At 48.3% G+C, this 15,162-nt stretch overlaps 1 protein-coding gene across 5 annotated transcripts in view; it reads left to right on the plus strand.

Moving 5' to 3' along the window:
- LOC121568018 (Down syndrome cell adhesion molecule homolog) overlaps positions 1 to 15,162 on the plus strand; it is a 156,913-nt gene that overhangs the window by 110,253 nt on the left and 31,498 nt on the right. For 4 of the 5 annotated variants that reach the window (XM_041878501.2, XM_041878500.2, XM_041878502.1 and 1 more), the window contains exons 4-10: positions 9,081 to 9,227; positions 9,412 to 9,690; positions 9,910 to 10,185; positions 10,998 to 11,294; positions 12,444 to 12,716; positions 14,066 to 14,344; positions 14,623 to 14,742. In XM_041878501.2, the coding sequence (XP_041734435.1) occupies positions 9,081 to 9,227; positions 9,412 to 9,690; positions 9,910 to 10,185; positions 10,998 to 11,294; positions 12,444 to 12,716; positions 14,066 to 14,344; positions 14,623 to 14,742 (1,671 nt within the window). Of the gene's footprint in view, positions 1 to 9,080; positions 9,228 to 9,411; positions 9,691 to 9,909; positions 10,186 to 10,997; positions 11,295 to 12,443; positions 12,717 to 14,065; positions 14,345 to 14,622; positions 14,743 to 15,162 lie in introns of those variants that run through there. The other variant, XM_045219372.1, reaches the window with a different exon arrangement.

Below are 15,162 nucleotides of genomic sequence, written 5' to 3' on the forward strand. Positions count from 1 at the left end.
GTGACCCAGGGATGTATGTGATCTTAAATACGAACCGGGCCAAAAACATGTTCCACCGCGCCTGGCGAGGGTTCAGTCTCCTAGCTGCCCGGATGTACTCCAGGTTACGGTGGTCAGTCAAAATGAGAAAAGGGTGTTGAGCCCCCTCAAGCCAATGCCTCCACACCTTTAGGGCCTGTACCACGGCTAACAGCTCCCTGTCCCCTACGTCATAATTTCGCTCCGCCGGACTGAGCTTTTTGGAATAAAAGGCACAGGGGCGGAGTTTAGGTGGCGTGCCGGACCGTTGCGAAAGCACGGCCCCTATACCGGCCTCTGACGCGTCCACCTCTACCTGAAATGGTAAAGCGGGATCCGGATGCGCCAGCACCGGAGCCGAAGTAAACAGGTCCTTCAGTCTCCCAAAAGCCCTGTCCGCCTCGGCTGACCACTGCAAACGCACCGGACCCCCCTTCAAAAGAGACGTTATGGGAGCTGCCACCTGTCCAAAACCCCGGATAAACCTCCGGTAGTAATTTGCAAACCCCAAAAACTGCTGCACCTCTTTAACAGTGGTTGGAGTCTGCCAATTACGCACGGCTGACACCCGGTCAACTTCCATCTCCACCCCTGACGCAGACAACTGATAACCCAAAAAGGAGATCGACTCCTGGAAAAACAGAAATTTCTCTGCCTTGACATACAGGTCGTGCTCCAACAGCCTCCTCAACACTCGGCGCACCAGGGCCACATGCTCGACTCGGGTAGACGAGTACACAAGAATGTCATCTATGTACATGACCACCCCCTGCCCCTGCATGTCCCTGAAGATCTCATCCACGAATGATTGGAAAACTGAAGGAGCGTTCATCAACCCGTATGACATGACAAGATACTCGTAATGACCCGAGGTGGTACTAAACACTGTCTTCCATTCATCGCCCTCTCTAATGCGTACCAAGTTGTAAGCGCTCCTGAGATCTAATTTTGTGAAAAAACGCGCCCCGTGCAATGACTCCGTCATGGTCGCAATCAGAGGAAGTGGATAACTGTACTTCACCGTGATCTGATTGAGACTACGGTAATCAATGCACGGGCGTAACCCTCCATCCTTCTTCTTCACAAAAAAGAAACTCGAGGACGCAGGGGAAGTGGATGGCCGTATGTATCCTTGTCTCAGAGATTCGTCTATGTAAGTCTCCATAGCTCTCTTCTCCTCTTGAGACAGAGGATACACATGGCTCCGTGGGAGCGCAGCTCCTGCCTGGAGGTCTATCGCACAATCTCCCTGCCTATGAGGAGGTAACTGCGTCGCCCTCGACTTACTGAACACAATAGCCAAATCCTCATACTCGGGGGGAATGTGCAATGCGGGCACCTGGTTTGGACTCTCCACCGAGGTAGCCCCCACGGAAACACCTAAACATCGCCCCACACACTGGGTAGACCACTCCATCAGAGCCCTCTCCTGCCACGAAATACATGGATTATGGATACTCAACGCAATCCCAGCACCACCGGATACGCAGGAGAGTCGATCAGATATAGCTGGATAATCTCCTCATGACCCCCCTGCGTACACATCCTAAGTGGTGCTGTGACTTCCCTGATCAAGCCCGATCCCAACGGACGGCTATCTAGGGCATGAACGGGGAATGGGACGTCAACAGGAAGAAGGGGAATCCCTAATTCTAAACAAAATTTACTATCAACAAAATTCCCAGCCGCGCCTGAATCTACTAGCGCCTTATGCTGGGAATGAGGTGCAACCTGTGGAAATCGCACAGGTATACAGAAGTGCGCAACAGAGAGCTCTGGGTAAGTGGGGCGCCTACTCACCTGGAAGGACTCCCCAGTGCGGAGCCTGTCGTCTTCTCCCCTAGGAGACCCTCCTCAGCACCTAGCCGCGGTGTGTCCTCCACGGCCACAGTTGGTGCAGGGGACGGCCCCCCTCGTGCTCCGACCCCTCCTCTCTCTAGCGCCAGCACCCCCGAGCTCCATAGGGCTCGGCTCGGAGGTGCTGGAGGATGGAATGGACGGACCCTCCTCGGAACGTCCGCGGGTAGCCAGCAGGGTGTCCAGCCTGATGGACATGTCCACTAACTGATCGAAAGTGAGGCTGGTATCCCTGCAGGCCAGCTCCCGACGGACGTCCTCTCGTAGACTATAGCGGTAGTGATCGATGAGGGCCCGCTCATTCCACCCTGCATCCGCCGCTAGAGTTCGGAATTCTAAAGCGAACTCCTGGGCGCTCCTCCTCCCCTGCCGGAGGTAGAATAGACGCTCCCCCGCCGCTTTCCCCTCAGGTGGATGGTCAAACACAGCCCTGAAGCGGCGGGAGAACTCTGAGTAGGTGATAGTGGAGGCGTCTATTCTCCTCCACTCGGCGTTGGCCCATTCCAACGCCTTGCTGGTGAGACAGGAGATGAGGGCGGACACTCTCTCGTGTCCCGAGGGCGCCGGGTGTACGGTGGCCAGGTATAGCTCCACCTGTAGAAGGAAGCCCTGACACCCGGCAGCGGTCCCATCATATGCCCTCGGGAGCGAGAGCCGAATTCCCCTGGGTTCCGGAGCTTGTATGGGCTGACTGGCCGATGGTGATGGCACGGAAGGTGGAGGTGTGGGTGTCCCTCTGGTCTCCCAGCGTTGAAGCGTGTTGATCACGTCCTGAAGGGCGGTCCCGATACGAAGGATCTGGTCGTTCTGCTCGCGGACCCGCTCCTCCAGAGACTCAGGTGCTGCTGCGGCTCCTGCTGATTCCATCTTCGGTGTGTGATTCTGTCAGAAGGTGTGCTGTGAAGGTGTGGTGCAGGAATCAAGCGCAGGACGCAGGAAATTAGTCCAATAGACTTTAGTGAACCAAAACTCAAAACGAGTCAAAAGAGCTTGGAATACGAGCGATTACGCACACAGGCGTAAAATCAAACAAAATAACAATAACGCACAATCACGTGCGAGAACCTCTCCAACACAGAGGAGAGAACGAAGCACAGACATACACGACAGCAAGTTCAATCACACACAACACATGACAAACACAACGAGAACTATTATGACAATAATGAACGCTAAACGATAACAGGTGTACAACATCAAGACAAAACCAAATGAACATCGAAACATACAACAGCTAGTACTCCGGAGACGACGACCGCCGAAGCCTGCCCGAGCAAGGAAGAGAGGCAGCCTCGGCCGAAACCGTGACAATCTGTATTTCTGTCTTAGCATATTGCTGGAGTCTCCCTATCACACATTAGCTGTTGGCAAAGTTGAATACACAGCTGTGTGTAGAATCACTCTATCAATAAGATCAGAGCTAACCCACTGGGCACACACTGGTTGAATCAACGTTGTTTGCATGTCATTTCAATGAAATTAGGTTGATCCAACATGGAATAGATGTTGAATTGACGTCTGTGCCCAGTGGGAAGCCACATGGCCAGAATCATCCTATCCGTCGTCTCTCTATGGAACTGGGAAACACGGTCTATGTCACCAGAGGAGCCAGAACCCCCTCCCCTTAAGAAGGAGAATACACATTCTCATCTACAAGTCGTGCCTTATTTAGCATTCAAAGTAATTCGATTTAGTCCAGGGAAAAGTGAAGGTGATTAGATTAAGTGTGTTTCTGGAGAACGGAGGGAGAGCTTTTGATGCTCTGCCTTTATCACAAACACAAGGCTGCCTGTTTCAATGACTTCGCCTCAGTTTCAGAAGCTTAATGTATACATACATATACACTGAGTATACAAAACATTAAGGACACCTTTCCATGAATCCAGGTGAAAGCTATGACCCCTTATTGATGTCAAATCCACTTCAATCAGTGTAGATGAAGGGGAGGAGTGTCACGATCGTCTAACAGAGATGAGGACCAAGGCGCAGCGTTGCAGGCAAACATACTCTTTATTAGAGACACGATCAAAAACGATAACGTGACAGTTCACGGTCTAACACAACAGACTAGAAACAAGATCCCACAAACTCTGTGGGGAAACAGGCTGCTAAAGTATGGTTCTCAATCAGAGACAACAAGCAACAGCTGAATCACGTTGCCTCTGATTGAGAACCACACTGGCCAACATAGAACAACAATACTAGAATGTGAAACCTAGAACAAAACACATAGACTTTACACACCCTGGCTCAACATATTAGAGTCCCCAGAGCCAGGGCGTGACAGTACCCCCTAAAGGCGCGGACTCCGACCGCGCCCACCACATACCACAGGGGAGGGACCGGGTGGGCACTCCGCTTAGGCGGCGGATCCGGCTCCGGGCCTGATCCCCGCTCCCTCTCCAACCCCCCAAAGTACCCCTGGTCCGGTCTGGCCCCGCTGGCCGGAGCTGGACTGCACACTGGTGGAGCGGATTGCTCTAGCTCCGGCGTGAAGCATCTGACCGGTGCCGGACCAGCCACCGGTGGAACAGGCACGGGCCGTGCCGGACTGACGACGCACACCACTGGCTTGGTGTGGGGAGCAGGAGCGGGCCGAGCCGGCCTGACGAAACGCACCACTGACTTGGTGCGGGGAGCAGGAGCGGGCCGGACCGGGCTGACGAAGCGCACCACTGACTTGGTGCGGGGAGCAGGAACGGGCCGAGCCGGGCTGACGAAACGCACCACTGACTTGGTGCGGGGAGCAGGAGCGGGCCGAGCCGGGCTGACGAAACGCACCACTGACTTGGTGCGGGGAGCAGGAGCGGGCCGGACCGGGCTGACGAAACGCACCACTGACTTGGTGCGGGGAGCAGGAACGGGCCGAGCCGGGCTGACGAAACGCACCACTGACTTGGTGCGGGGAGCAGGAGCGGGCCGGACCGGGCTGACGAAGCGCACCACTGACTTGGTGCGGGGAGCAGGAGCGGGCCGGACCGGGCTGACGAAGCGCACCACAGGCTTGGTGCGGGGAGCAGGAACAGGCCGGGCCGAGCTGGCGACGCGCACCGTAGACTTGGTGCGAGTGGCAGGAACAGGCCGGACCGTACTGGGAACACACACCACTGGCCCTACGTGGGGATCAGGAACAGGCCGGACCGGACTGGCAACACACCCCAGTACCTCTCGCCGTGCCTCTACATCTTCCATCCCCTCTTCGACCAGTGGCCCCCGTAACCTGGCGGCCTCCTCTGCCAACCCGCTGGGCCGCTCTATCGCGGCCTCCTGCTGCCCCGACGTCGTGAGCCCCCCCCTAAACATTTTCTGGGAGTCTCTCCTCCCCGTGGGCCAGGCCTCTATGGTTCTCGCCCAACTCTCGCTCTTCTGCTTCCAATTCCCGCCATTCAGCTCCTCATTCGGCTTGACCCAGTCGAAGCTCTTCCTCCACTGTTCCCAAGTCCACCCTCTCTGCTCCTCACTAGGCTGCTTGGTCCAGTTCGGGTGGGATCTTCTGTCACGATCGTCTAACAGAGATGAGGACCAAGGCGCAGCGTTGCAGGCAAACATACTCTTTATTAGAGACACGATCAAAAACGATAACGTGACAGTTCACGGTCTAACACAACAGACTAGAAACAAGATCCCACAAACTCTGTGGGGAAACAGGCTGCTAAAGTATGGTTCTCAATCAGAGACAACAAGCAACAGCTGAATCACGTTGCCTCTGATTGAGAACCACACTGGCCAACATAGAACAACAATACTAGAATGTGAAACCTAGAACAAAACACATAGACTTTACACACCCTGGCTCAACATATTAGAGTCCCCAGAGCCAGGGCGTGACAAGGAGACAGGTTAAATAAGGATTTTTAAACCTTGAGACAATTGAGACATTGATTGTGTATGTGTGCCATTCAGAGGGTGAATTGGCAAGACAAAAGATTGAAGTGCCTTTGAAGAGGGTATGGTAGTAGGTGCCAGGCACACTAGTTTGTGTCAAGAACTGCAACGCTGCTGTTTAAAATAAAACGCTCAACAGTTTCCCCTGTGTATCAAGAATGGTCCACCACCCAAAGGACATCCAGCCAACTTCACGCAACTGTGGGAAGCATTGGAGTCAACATGGGCCAGCATCCCTGTGGAATGCTTTTGACACCTTGTAGAGTCCATGCCCCTACTAGTTGAGGCTGTTCTGAGGGGAAAACGGGGGTGCGCAACTCAATATTAGGAAGGTGTTCCTAATGTTTGGTATACTCGGTGTATAACAGTACTATATTTCTGGAGGATATGTTACAGGCTCACATTGATAGAAGAAAAGGGACAGAATATCTCTGAGTGCTGTGAAATCAAAAGCCAGATGGTCGAGAAGGAGTCAGAGGCAAGGTGAGAGAAATACAAATAGAAAGGAGAGCGAGATAGGAGAAAGACAATAGATTTTCTTTCATTTTGATTTTCTGCTGCAGTCTGCTGAGCCCATGTCCTCTCTCTAGCATCCACTCTTCCTGCTCTTCAGTCTGTCATAACACAATAACAGAGGACTGACAGCTTAAAAGACACTAGAGGAGCATGGAGGTGCTTGGGGAGACAATTGCTGCAGAACACAGGCAGCTCAGCGGCTAGAGAGAAATACAATTTTGTCTCGCTCAAGATGGATTCCACTGTGAGATTGCAGGTCTACCAAAGACAGAATCAAAATGGAGAAAATAAAAAAGGTTGTTTATTTTTTGACATAATTGCTATTGGCCTATGTTGGTGATATCAAATACTCTGATACAAATCACACAATTTTATATTTTCACTTTGAATGCGCAATGTATTGTTGACAATATTGAAGTAAATCATACATATAATTTATGAATATCAATATGAAAGAGATATAATTTTGCTGCAGGGGTTATTATTGATGTATCTGATCTCCTCAACCTTTAAAGAAACGCCTGGCAATGATAAGGACACACACACACACACACACACACACACTCTCTCTCTCTCTCTCTCTCTCTCCCTCCCCACGGATCTCACTGCTGGTTGCCCGTCTCACACAACTGCATTTAAACCAAGCGCTAGAAACCCCTTCAGGATATCAAATCCATGGACTCTGGTGTCTATTCTAACTAGGTCAACGCTTACAATAGCTGCAGACTCTTTCTCCCTCTCCTCTCTCTTGTTATTTTTACTACCTTTCTTAAGTGGATTTATTTTTAATGACTTATTTGTATAAACAATAGATATCGAATGAATTATTAAATATGCCAATATTAAATGAAGGTAAAACATTTCTTTATCCGGTCCTTTTGTATTTATTTACCAATTGATCACTTTGTCAAAAAATCACTGATATCCTATGCTTGACTTGTCATTGATTCTCTGTAGATTTCAGGCCACATTGGGCCTGTAAGCACGACGTTTTACAGTCTATTTTGATCAGGCTTTATCTGAAGACACCCTCCTCATTGTCAGAGACAAGGCACAGCCCTGCTACTGTAGCTGGTTTTAACTGAAGCTGCCCCTGGCTGGTGTTCCTTGGGGCCTAAATGCTCACTAAGCTGTCTCTGTCTTAGCATGCTCGCCACAGCACAGTGAAGACAATCTCCTGTAAATTGCTTTTTCGATCAGTTTTGACATCAATCTGCTCTCCTGGGGATAACGCATGCATATGATTGCGAGAGGAAGGTATCATTCCTTATGAATGTTGACAACCCCACTCAGTCGGGTTTGATCCCCAGAATTAACATAATATTACTCACAGACTGAACTGCTAGTGACACCCAAAGATGATTTGGTTGATGTCGCAGAGGTTCAGACCAGATAGATTACTGGCGCTAGGGAGGGCAGAGGTCAAATGTGAAGTTTATCTCAGGTAAAAGGTATTGGTATGATATGTTTAAGGATATACAGTACCAGTCAAAAGTTTGGACACACCTATTCATTCAAGGGTTTTTCTTTATTTTTACTATTTTTTACATTGTAGAATAATAGTGAAGACATCAACACTATGAAATAACACATATGGAATCCTGTAGTAACCCAATACATTTTAAACAAATCAAAATATATTTTTTATTTGAGATTCTTCAAAGTAGCCACCCTTTGCCTTGATGATAGCTTTGACACTATTGGCATTCTCTCAACCAGATTCATGAGGTAGTCACCTGGAATGCATTTCAATTAACAGCTGTGCCTTGTAAATGTATGGAATTTATTTCCTTCTTAATGCGTTTGAGTCAATCAGTTGTGTTGTGACAAGGTAGGGGGGTATACAGAAGATAGCCCTATTTGGTAAAAGACCAAGTCCAAATAATGGCAAGAACAGCTCAAATAAGCAAAGAGAAACGACAGTCCATCATTACTTTAAGACATGAAGGTCAGTCAATCCAGAAAATGTTAAGAACTTTGAAAGTTTCTTTAAGTGCAGTCGCAGAAGCCATCAAGCGCTATGATGAAACTGGCTCTCATGAGGACGGCCACAGGAAAGGAAGACCCAGGGTTACCTCTGCTGCAGAGGATAAGTTCATTAGAGTTACCAGCCTCAGAAATTGCAGCCCACATAAGTGCTTCGCAGAGTTCAAGTAACAGACACATCTCAACATCAACTGTTCAGAGGAGACTGTGTGAATCAGGCCTTCATGGTCGAATTGCTGCAAAGAAACCACTTCTAAAGGACACCAATAATAATAATATATGGGAACTCCTTCAAGACTGTTGGAAAAGCATTCCAGGTGAAGCTGGTTGAGAGAATTGTTTTTAACATTTTAGCAGACGCTCTTATCCAGAGCGACTTACAGTTAGTGAGTGCATACATAATTTTTTTATTTTTCATACTGGCCCCCCGTTGGAATCGAACCCACAACCCAAACACCATGCTCTACCAACTGAGCTACATCCCTGCCGGCCACACTTTTTTGGTTACTACATGATTCCATATGTGTTTGAAAGTTTTGATGTCTTCACTATTATTCTACAATGTAGAAAATAGTTAAAATAAAGAAAAACCCTTGAATAGGTAGGTGTGTCCAACCTTTTGACTGGTACTGTATATATACAATAGAGTTTATCTAGACCATTCAGTACTGTTTGTGAATGCTATGGATTGTGGGATTGGGTGTCTTTTCCAGCTGGATGGCGTACTACAGTAGCTTCCTATGAGCTGATTGGCCAGACAACCTACTGTATTTTTTTATGTGAATAATCCCTCCTCTTTCTCTCTCTTTCTCTTCCAGGACCTAGATTTCTCATCACAACCACGGGAGCCTTGTATATTCTGGATGTCCAGAATGAGGATGGATTGTATAACTACCGCTGCACCACACGGCATCGCTACACGAGCGAGACCAGGCAAAGCAACAGCGCCCGGCTTTTTGTGTCAGGTCAGTCTGTGCTGCCCTAAATACCCTAAATAACGGTACCCCAGAAACATCTAGATTTCTGTACAGTACACCATGTTGCAGTAATACAAAGTCCACAACACTGTGAATGCTATTGTAACACTATCTCTTCTAATAGTGAACTCTATTCTTATCATAGCATCTTCTTTCTCTTATCTCTCATAAGATCCCACTAACTCAGAGCCGGGGATTCTGGATGGCTTTGACCGTCGGGAGGTCATGGCGTCCCATCGAGTAGAGCTGCCCTGTAAGGCGTCAGGCCATCCGATGCCCAAGTACCGCTGGCTGAAGGACAACAGCCCCCTGGAGCCCGACACACGTTTCCGCCAGAGTGTCACGGGCCTGCTGATAGAGAGCGCCCAGCCCACCGACTTTGGCACCTACGTCTGTGAAGTGTGGAACAGCTATGGCAACGCTGAAGTGGTGGGCCGGCTTCTGGTCAAACGTGAGTCCAAACACCACATCACACTCACACATCAGGAGCTATCCCAGTCTGGTAGCCATGATGTTTCTGCATTAGCTGCTATAGCTCTGTCACTTTGTTGATCTATTTCTTTGATAATGTTCGACGACAAAATATTTGTGACACGGTATAACAATGTCATAGGCCGTCAGTTTGGTTTGTGATTTTTGATGTGTGTTCTGTGTTTTCTCTGGTGTCCAGAGCCCCTGAAGGCGGTGGTCAGCCCACGAAAGGTGAAGGGCAGCGTGGGTAGTAAGGTGTCCTTGCATTGTAGTGTCAGTGGTTCTGATGAGTACGAGCTGTCGTGGTACCGTAACGGAGAGATCATCTACCCCGGCAACAATGTGCGGATCACAGGCATCAGCAGGGAGAATCTGATCATGGAGGGCATGGCCAAGAGTGACGGCGGAGCCTACCAATGTTTCGCCAGGAAGAACAAAATGTCAGCTCAGGATTTTGTTCAGGTCATCTTGGAGGGTGAGATACAGCAGAGGTTTCTTATAAAGATCAATGTTGCAATGGCAGTTATTGGATATATGAGTGTTGTTGTAACAAGACAGTGGTTAGAATATATCACCATGTGTTATTTTTTTAATGTGTACTGTACCGCTTGGCAGTTGACTATAGCATGAGCCGTTACGGTTTTATGTTGTGTGTATGTTTCTTGTACATGTATGTGTAGTAGCAGCAGCAGTGACTTAGCAGAAAGGGATTTTGGCCCTGGATTGATGCAGGGCCTGTGTTAATGCGTTGTGTTGTGCTGCTGCAGAACAGCCACTGTTATTAGGGTTACTACCCCAGTCAGCTTTAAACTGCTTAACTGAGCCTGGTTGCTTGGGCAACTGTCTGGCATGGCCACGGAACTGTATAAGGAGGATATTGATAATCTATAATGATGTAGAACATGCCAGGGTTATCAGAGAGCAACAGCAGGCCACTCTAAAATAGAGCTGTTTTTTATCTGGCCAAGACTGCCCCCAATAATGGGAGAAAAAGAAAAAAGGTAGATGTACAGCTTTTAGTGACAGAGGATAGATATTCTATTGCTGCTTTCATTCATTAAGATATTTTTTTGGTTTTGTGTTGCACACTATTTTCATACTTGTAGGGATTTTATTTTTTATTTTTATGTGAGCGATACCTTAGCTGACTCTAATGTCTGTATAGAATACGTGTTTAATTGTCCATACAATACATGATGCAGAGATTTGTCAGATTTTCTGTCCGAGTCTCCCGCTGTAGTCCTATTAACCATTACCTATGGTCTCCCTCTCTCTCTCCCCTTTCAGACGGCACTCCGAAGATTCTGTCCTCCTTCAGTGAGAAGGTGGTCAACCCCAACGAGCCGGTCTTCCTGGTGTGTAACGTCAAAGGCACTCCCCCTCCCTCCTGCACCTGGAACCTGGACGACGACCCGGTCATCAAGGACAGCCACCACCATCCCGGCCACTATGAGACCCACGAGGGCCACGTGGTCAGCCAGCTGAACATCACCCACACCAAGGAGGTGGACGGAGGGGTGTACCGCTGCACCTGCAGGAACTCGGCCGGGGCAGTCTACCACCAGGCTCGAATAAACGTAAGAGGTGCTTGTCAGATCAGCTCCTCCAAAACAACAAAAACATACACCTAACTCATGTTTGTTTGGTTTCCAAGTGAAATGCATGTTCCTTTTAGGTTTTTGTTGTATTCTCCCTCCTTTGCAAAGTGCCTACAGATTCCTAACCTTTTTACTTGAGCTCATTATCAGATTATTTTGTTTTGTATTTCTTTCTTTCTCTTCACTCCCTTTATTTCTCAGTTTCAGTTGCAGCTTTTGGACTCCATTGTTTAGTTTCCCCTCATTTATTCCATGGTGTTTTTATCCCTGTGTGAATCTCTCTTGTCACATTGTCCCTCTTTGTGTGATTGTGATACTCCAGTTCTTTTGCTTTTTCTATCCTGACACTATTTCTAGTTGCCCATATGTTGTTGGCCTGTTTGCATGTCAGTCCCTCATACTGTCAATGTCAATGACAATGCCAGGTCACAACCACCCATGTTTTGTTAGTGTGTGTTTGTGTATGTATGATCCATCCATAACATATCTGTCCTATTGATTGTGTCTCATTTGTTGGACAGGGAAGTTCTGTTTGCTATAGTACCTCTCTTCCTGTCTTTAATAGTAATCTGATCCTCTATCCAGATCACTGTTGCTGAGATGATTCCCTTCAGCTGATTTGCACTCCTGTTCCATGTGTAGATGTTTGAACACATTTGACCAATTGATTATTCTTTTCTTTGTAGGTTTTCAGCCCAGTGTGGTGTATACTGTAGGTACATAGGTCAACTTTGTACTGCATGTTTCTAGGCTGGTGGTGGTTTTGTCTTTAGACTGCAAAAGGGAATATAGTTTCTTACTTCGTTTTTTGTTGTTGAATGTATAGTTTATTTATTCAGACAGTTAGTTTCAAGTGGCTCTTGGATTTGTAATGCAGATAACTCATACAGTGAATATTGTCCACTAAAATGTTCTGTCTTTCAGCTGTCAGCCAACCCTACCTTGTCCTTGTCTAATATGGTCCTGATTTCACAGCCCTCTCTTCAGAGTCTACCATGAGGTCCTGTGGTAAAAAACGAACACATTTGGCTGTGCTGTCAATACATACGGCTTGATGTTGCTGACTGTCATGTCACTATCCCCTCACCCATAAATGTGTTTATAGAGAGCTCTCTCTCCCTCTCTGTATTTTTAGGGGCTGCCAGCATCCGTCCAATGAAAAACATCACAGCCATCGCAGGGCGGGACGCGTACATCCACTGTCGCGTCATTGGCTACCCGTACTATTCCATCAAGTGGTATAAGAACTCCCACCTGCTCCCCTTCAACCACCGGCAGCGGGCCTTCGAGAACAACGGCACTCTGAAGCTGTCCAACGTGCAGGAGCTGGACCAGGGAGAGTACAACTGCAGGGTATTGGTCAAACCTCAACAAGAGACCAATCAGAGCGTCCATCTCAGTGTCAAAGGTAGGAAGAGCCGTCTCCCTGACTCATGCACTGTGACAGTACATAGTAAACAAGGGATCTGTTCTAATATCCACACTAGCATACCACACTTGGGTAAGTGCAAAGGACGTCACCCTGCTTGCTTAGCGAGTACCACTTCCTCCCGATTCGGCCCATACCCAGCGCGAACTCAGGACATCTGCCTTGCTAGCACACGTGACCACCCTCCTGAAGCGTCTTACCAGTCGGCACCACGTGAAAAGCTAGCTATTCACTGGCGCAAGTGGGGACACTTCGGGGTGAGGAGTAGGTTACACACATCCCCATGTGCTACATAAGTATTCTAAGAGGTATGCGAGTGTGGACAGTAGAACATGGAAACGCTGTAGGCAGAGATAGGAAGTGACCTCGCAGGTCATACTCCCATTGGCCAGGGCCATCACATCACATTGTGTACCATAAGCTACAGTAACACTGCCTGACATTCACCACTGCTACGACTGAACTCCTTTGGTATGTGAGACTAAACTAGAGTCATTAGTATGACTGCACATACAGTAGTGATTGAGCTTGATAACCAGAGACCCAAGAATACGTAATGGGAATGTTAGCGAGTGATTCCCCACACCTCATATCCATGTCATGAATGATGCAGCCGCTGCTTAAGACATTTCCACGAGATGAGCCTGGGGTGGGGTGGGGAAAAGGGGGACCACATGATATAAAGCAACACTTCCCGCTACAAGTACGTTAGTTAATTTGCTCTGCTCATGCTTAACATTCTGAAGCGGCTGGGGAGATCCCAGGAGTCCATTATCCCTACTTTGTTGTGAATTAAATCAGTGTTCAAGTGCTGCTTATTTCAATGTTATTCTCAAATGCGGCTAACTTGTGAGATGGCTGGAGAGTCCCCTGAGAAGGTGCTATAGTGGACTTACTGAGCAGGATCTCACATCTAGGTTGTTATCTAGTCTAGCATGGGGCCTGATTCTCCATTCATTTGGATAACATGGTGTTTTTTCCCTACTTGAGAGTCATTAGGTTTTATTTGATCTTCTCTTTCTAGACATACTGACGTGACATGAGTCACCAAAATACAGAATCACCCCTCCAAGTGTTTCTGGAATAGTACACCTGTGCTTGGTACTGTTTGCTCTGACTCAGAGTACAGAATGTTTGGCTAGACTGGAGGACTGACTAAAGTGGAATTACGTGATGATTTACTCTCAGTCCTTTTGAGTTCAGAGTCAATGATTTCCAATGACCAAAGGGATTGATTGAAGTATGACACACAGGAGATTGTACCGGTATAGTGTATTGTCTCTCAGCCTAATGTGGTTATGGTCATCTCTCCCCCTCTTCCCCTCCAGTTCCACCGTACATCCAGCCCTTTGCATTCCAACGGTTCTCCATTGGTCAGCGCGTCTTCATCCCCTGCGTGGTAATGTCAGGTGACCAGCCCCTGGACATCACCTGGCAGAAGGATGGGCGGCCAATCCCTGCCAGTCTGGGGGTCACCATCGACAACATAGAGTTCACCAGCTCGCTGCGGATCTCCAACCTGTCCCCAGACCACAACGGAAACTACACCTGCATCGCACGCAACGAGGCTGCAGCCGTTGAGCACCAGAGTCAGCTCATTGTCAGAGGTGAGAGGAGGCTAACACATTGTTCCTCTGTCTCTGTCACTGCTTCTAGATGTATCTCTCTTAGGCTCCCTCCTCTCACTCCCTGACTCGTACTCTGTCTTTCTTTCTCTCTCTGTTTCTTTCTCTGCTCCTCTCTCCTTTGCTTCTCATCTGTCTTTATACTGTGTTTTTCTCTCCACTGCACTCTTTTTCTCAATCTTAATCTATCTCTCCTACTATCTTTCTGTCTCAGAAGTACTAGTAAGTCAGTCTGTGTGTGGTTCCCTCTGCTCCTCCAGTTCCTCCCCAGTTTGTGGTGCAGCCCACAGACCAGGATGGGATCTATGGCAAAACTGTGACCCTTAACTGCTCTGCTGAGGGTTATCCACGCCCCACCCTCGTATGGAAGCACTCCAAAGGTAAACAGATACGGAAATCAAGCATCAGAAGACTGTCGTAGCATTAATTAAATGGTTATACAAACGTATTAATGGACATTGTTTGGGGATGCAACAGCAGCTGTTTTGGAGGGAGTAACTGTAATTGTAGGCATTTGGGTTACATTTGTTTCATCCACAGCCCATGTATGATGTGGTTCAACAACTTCAGGTGTACACACACACTGTCACAGGTCGCAGGTGTACAGCCACTGTCGGTTGTGAGGTGGGGGAACTACCAGTGAGGTGTGAGAGAGCAGGTGAACAAAGTGGCATAGCACTTGACCTGGATAGCTGAAGAGGGAACCCAGGTGTTTGTTGCTTCGTCCATAACCAGGGATGAAAGCTTCCCCCAATGGAGAGACAACAACCAATCCAACCAATGGGGTGGCGTAGGGGGCA

Source organism: Coregonus clupeaformis, chromosome 6 (assembly GCF_020615455.1).
Source record: "Coregonus clupeaformis isolate EN_2021a chromosome 6, ASM2061545v1, whole genome shotgun sequence".
In the NCBI taxonomy this organism is placed as follows: Eukaryota; Metazoa; Chordata; class Actinopteri; order Salmoniformes; family Salmonidae; genus Coregonus; species Coregonus clupeaformis.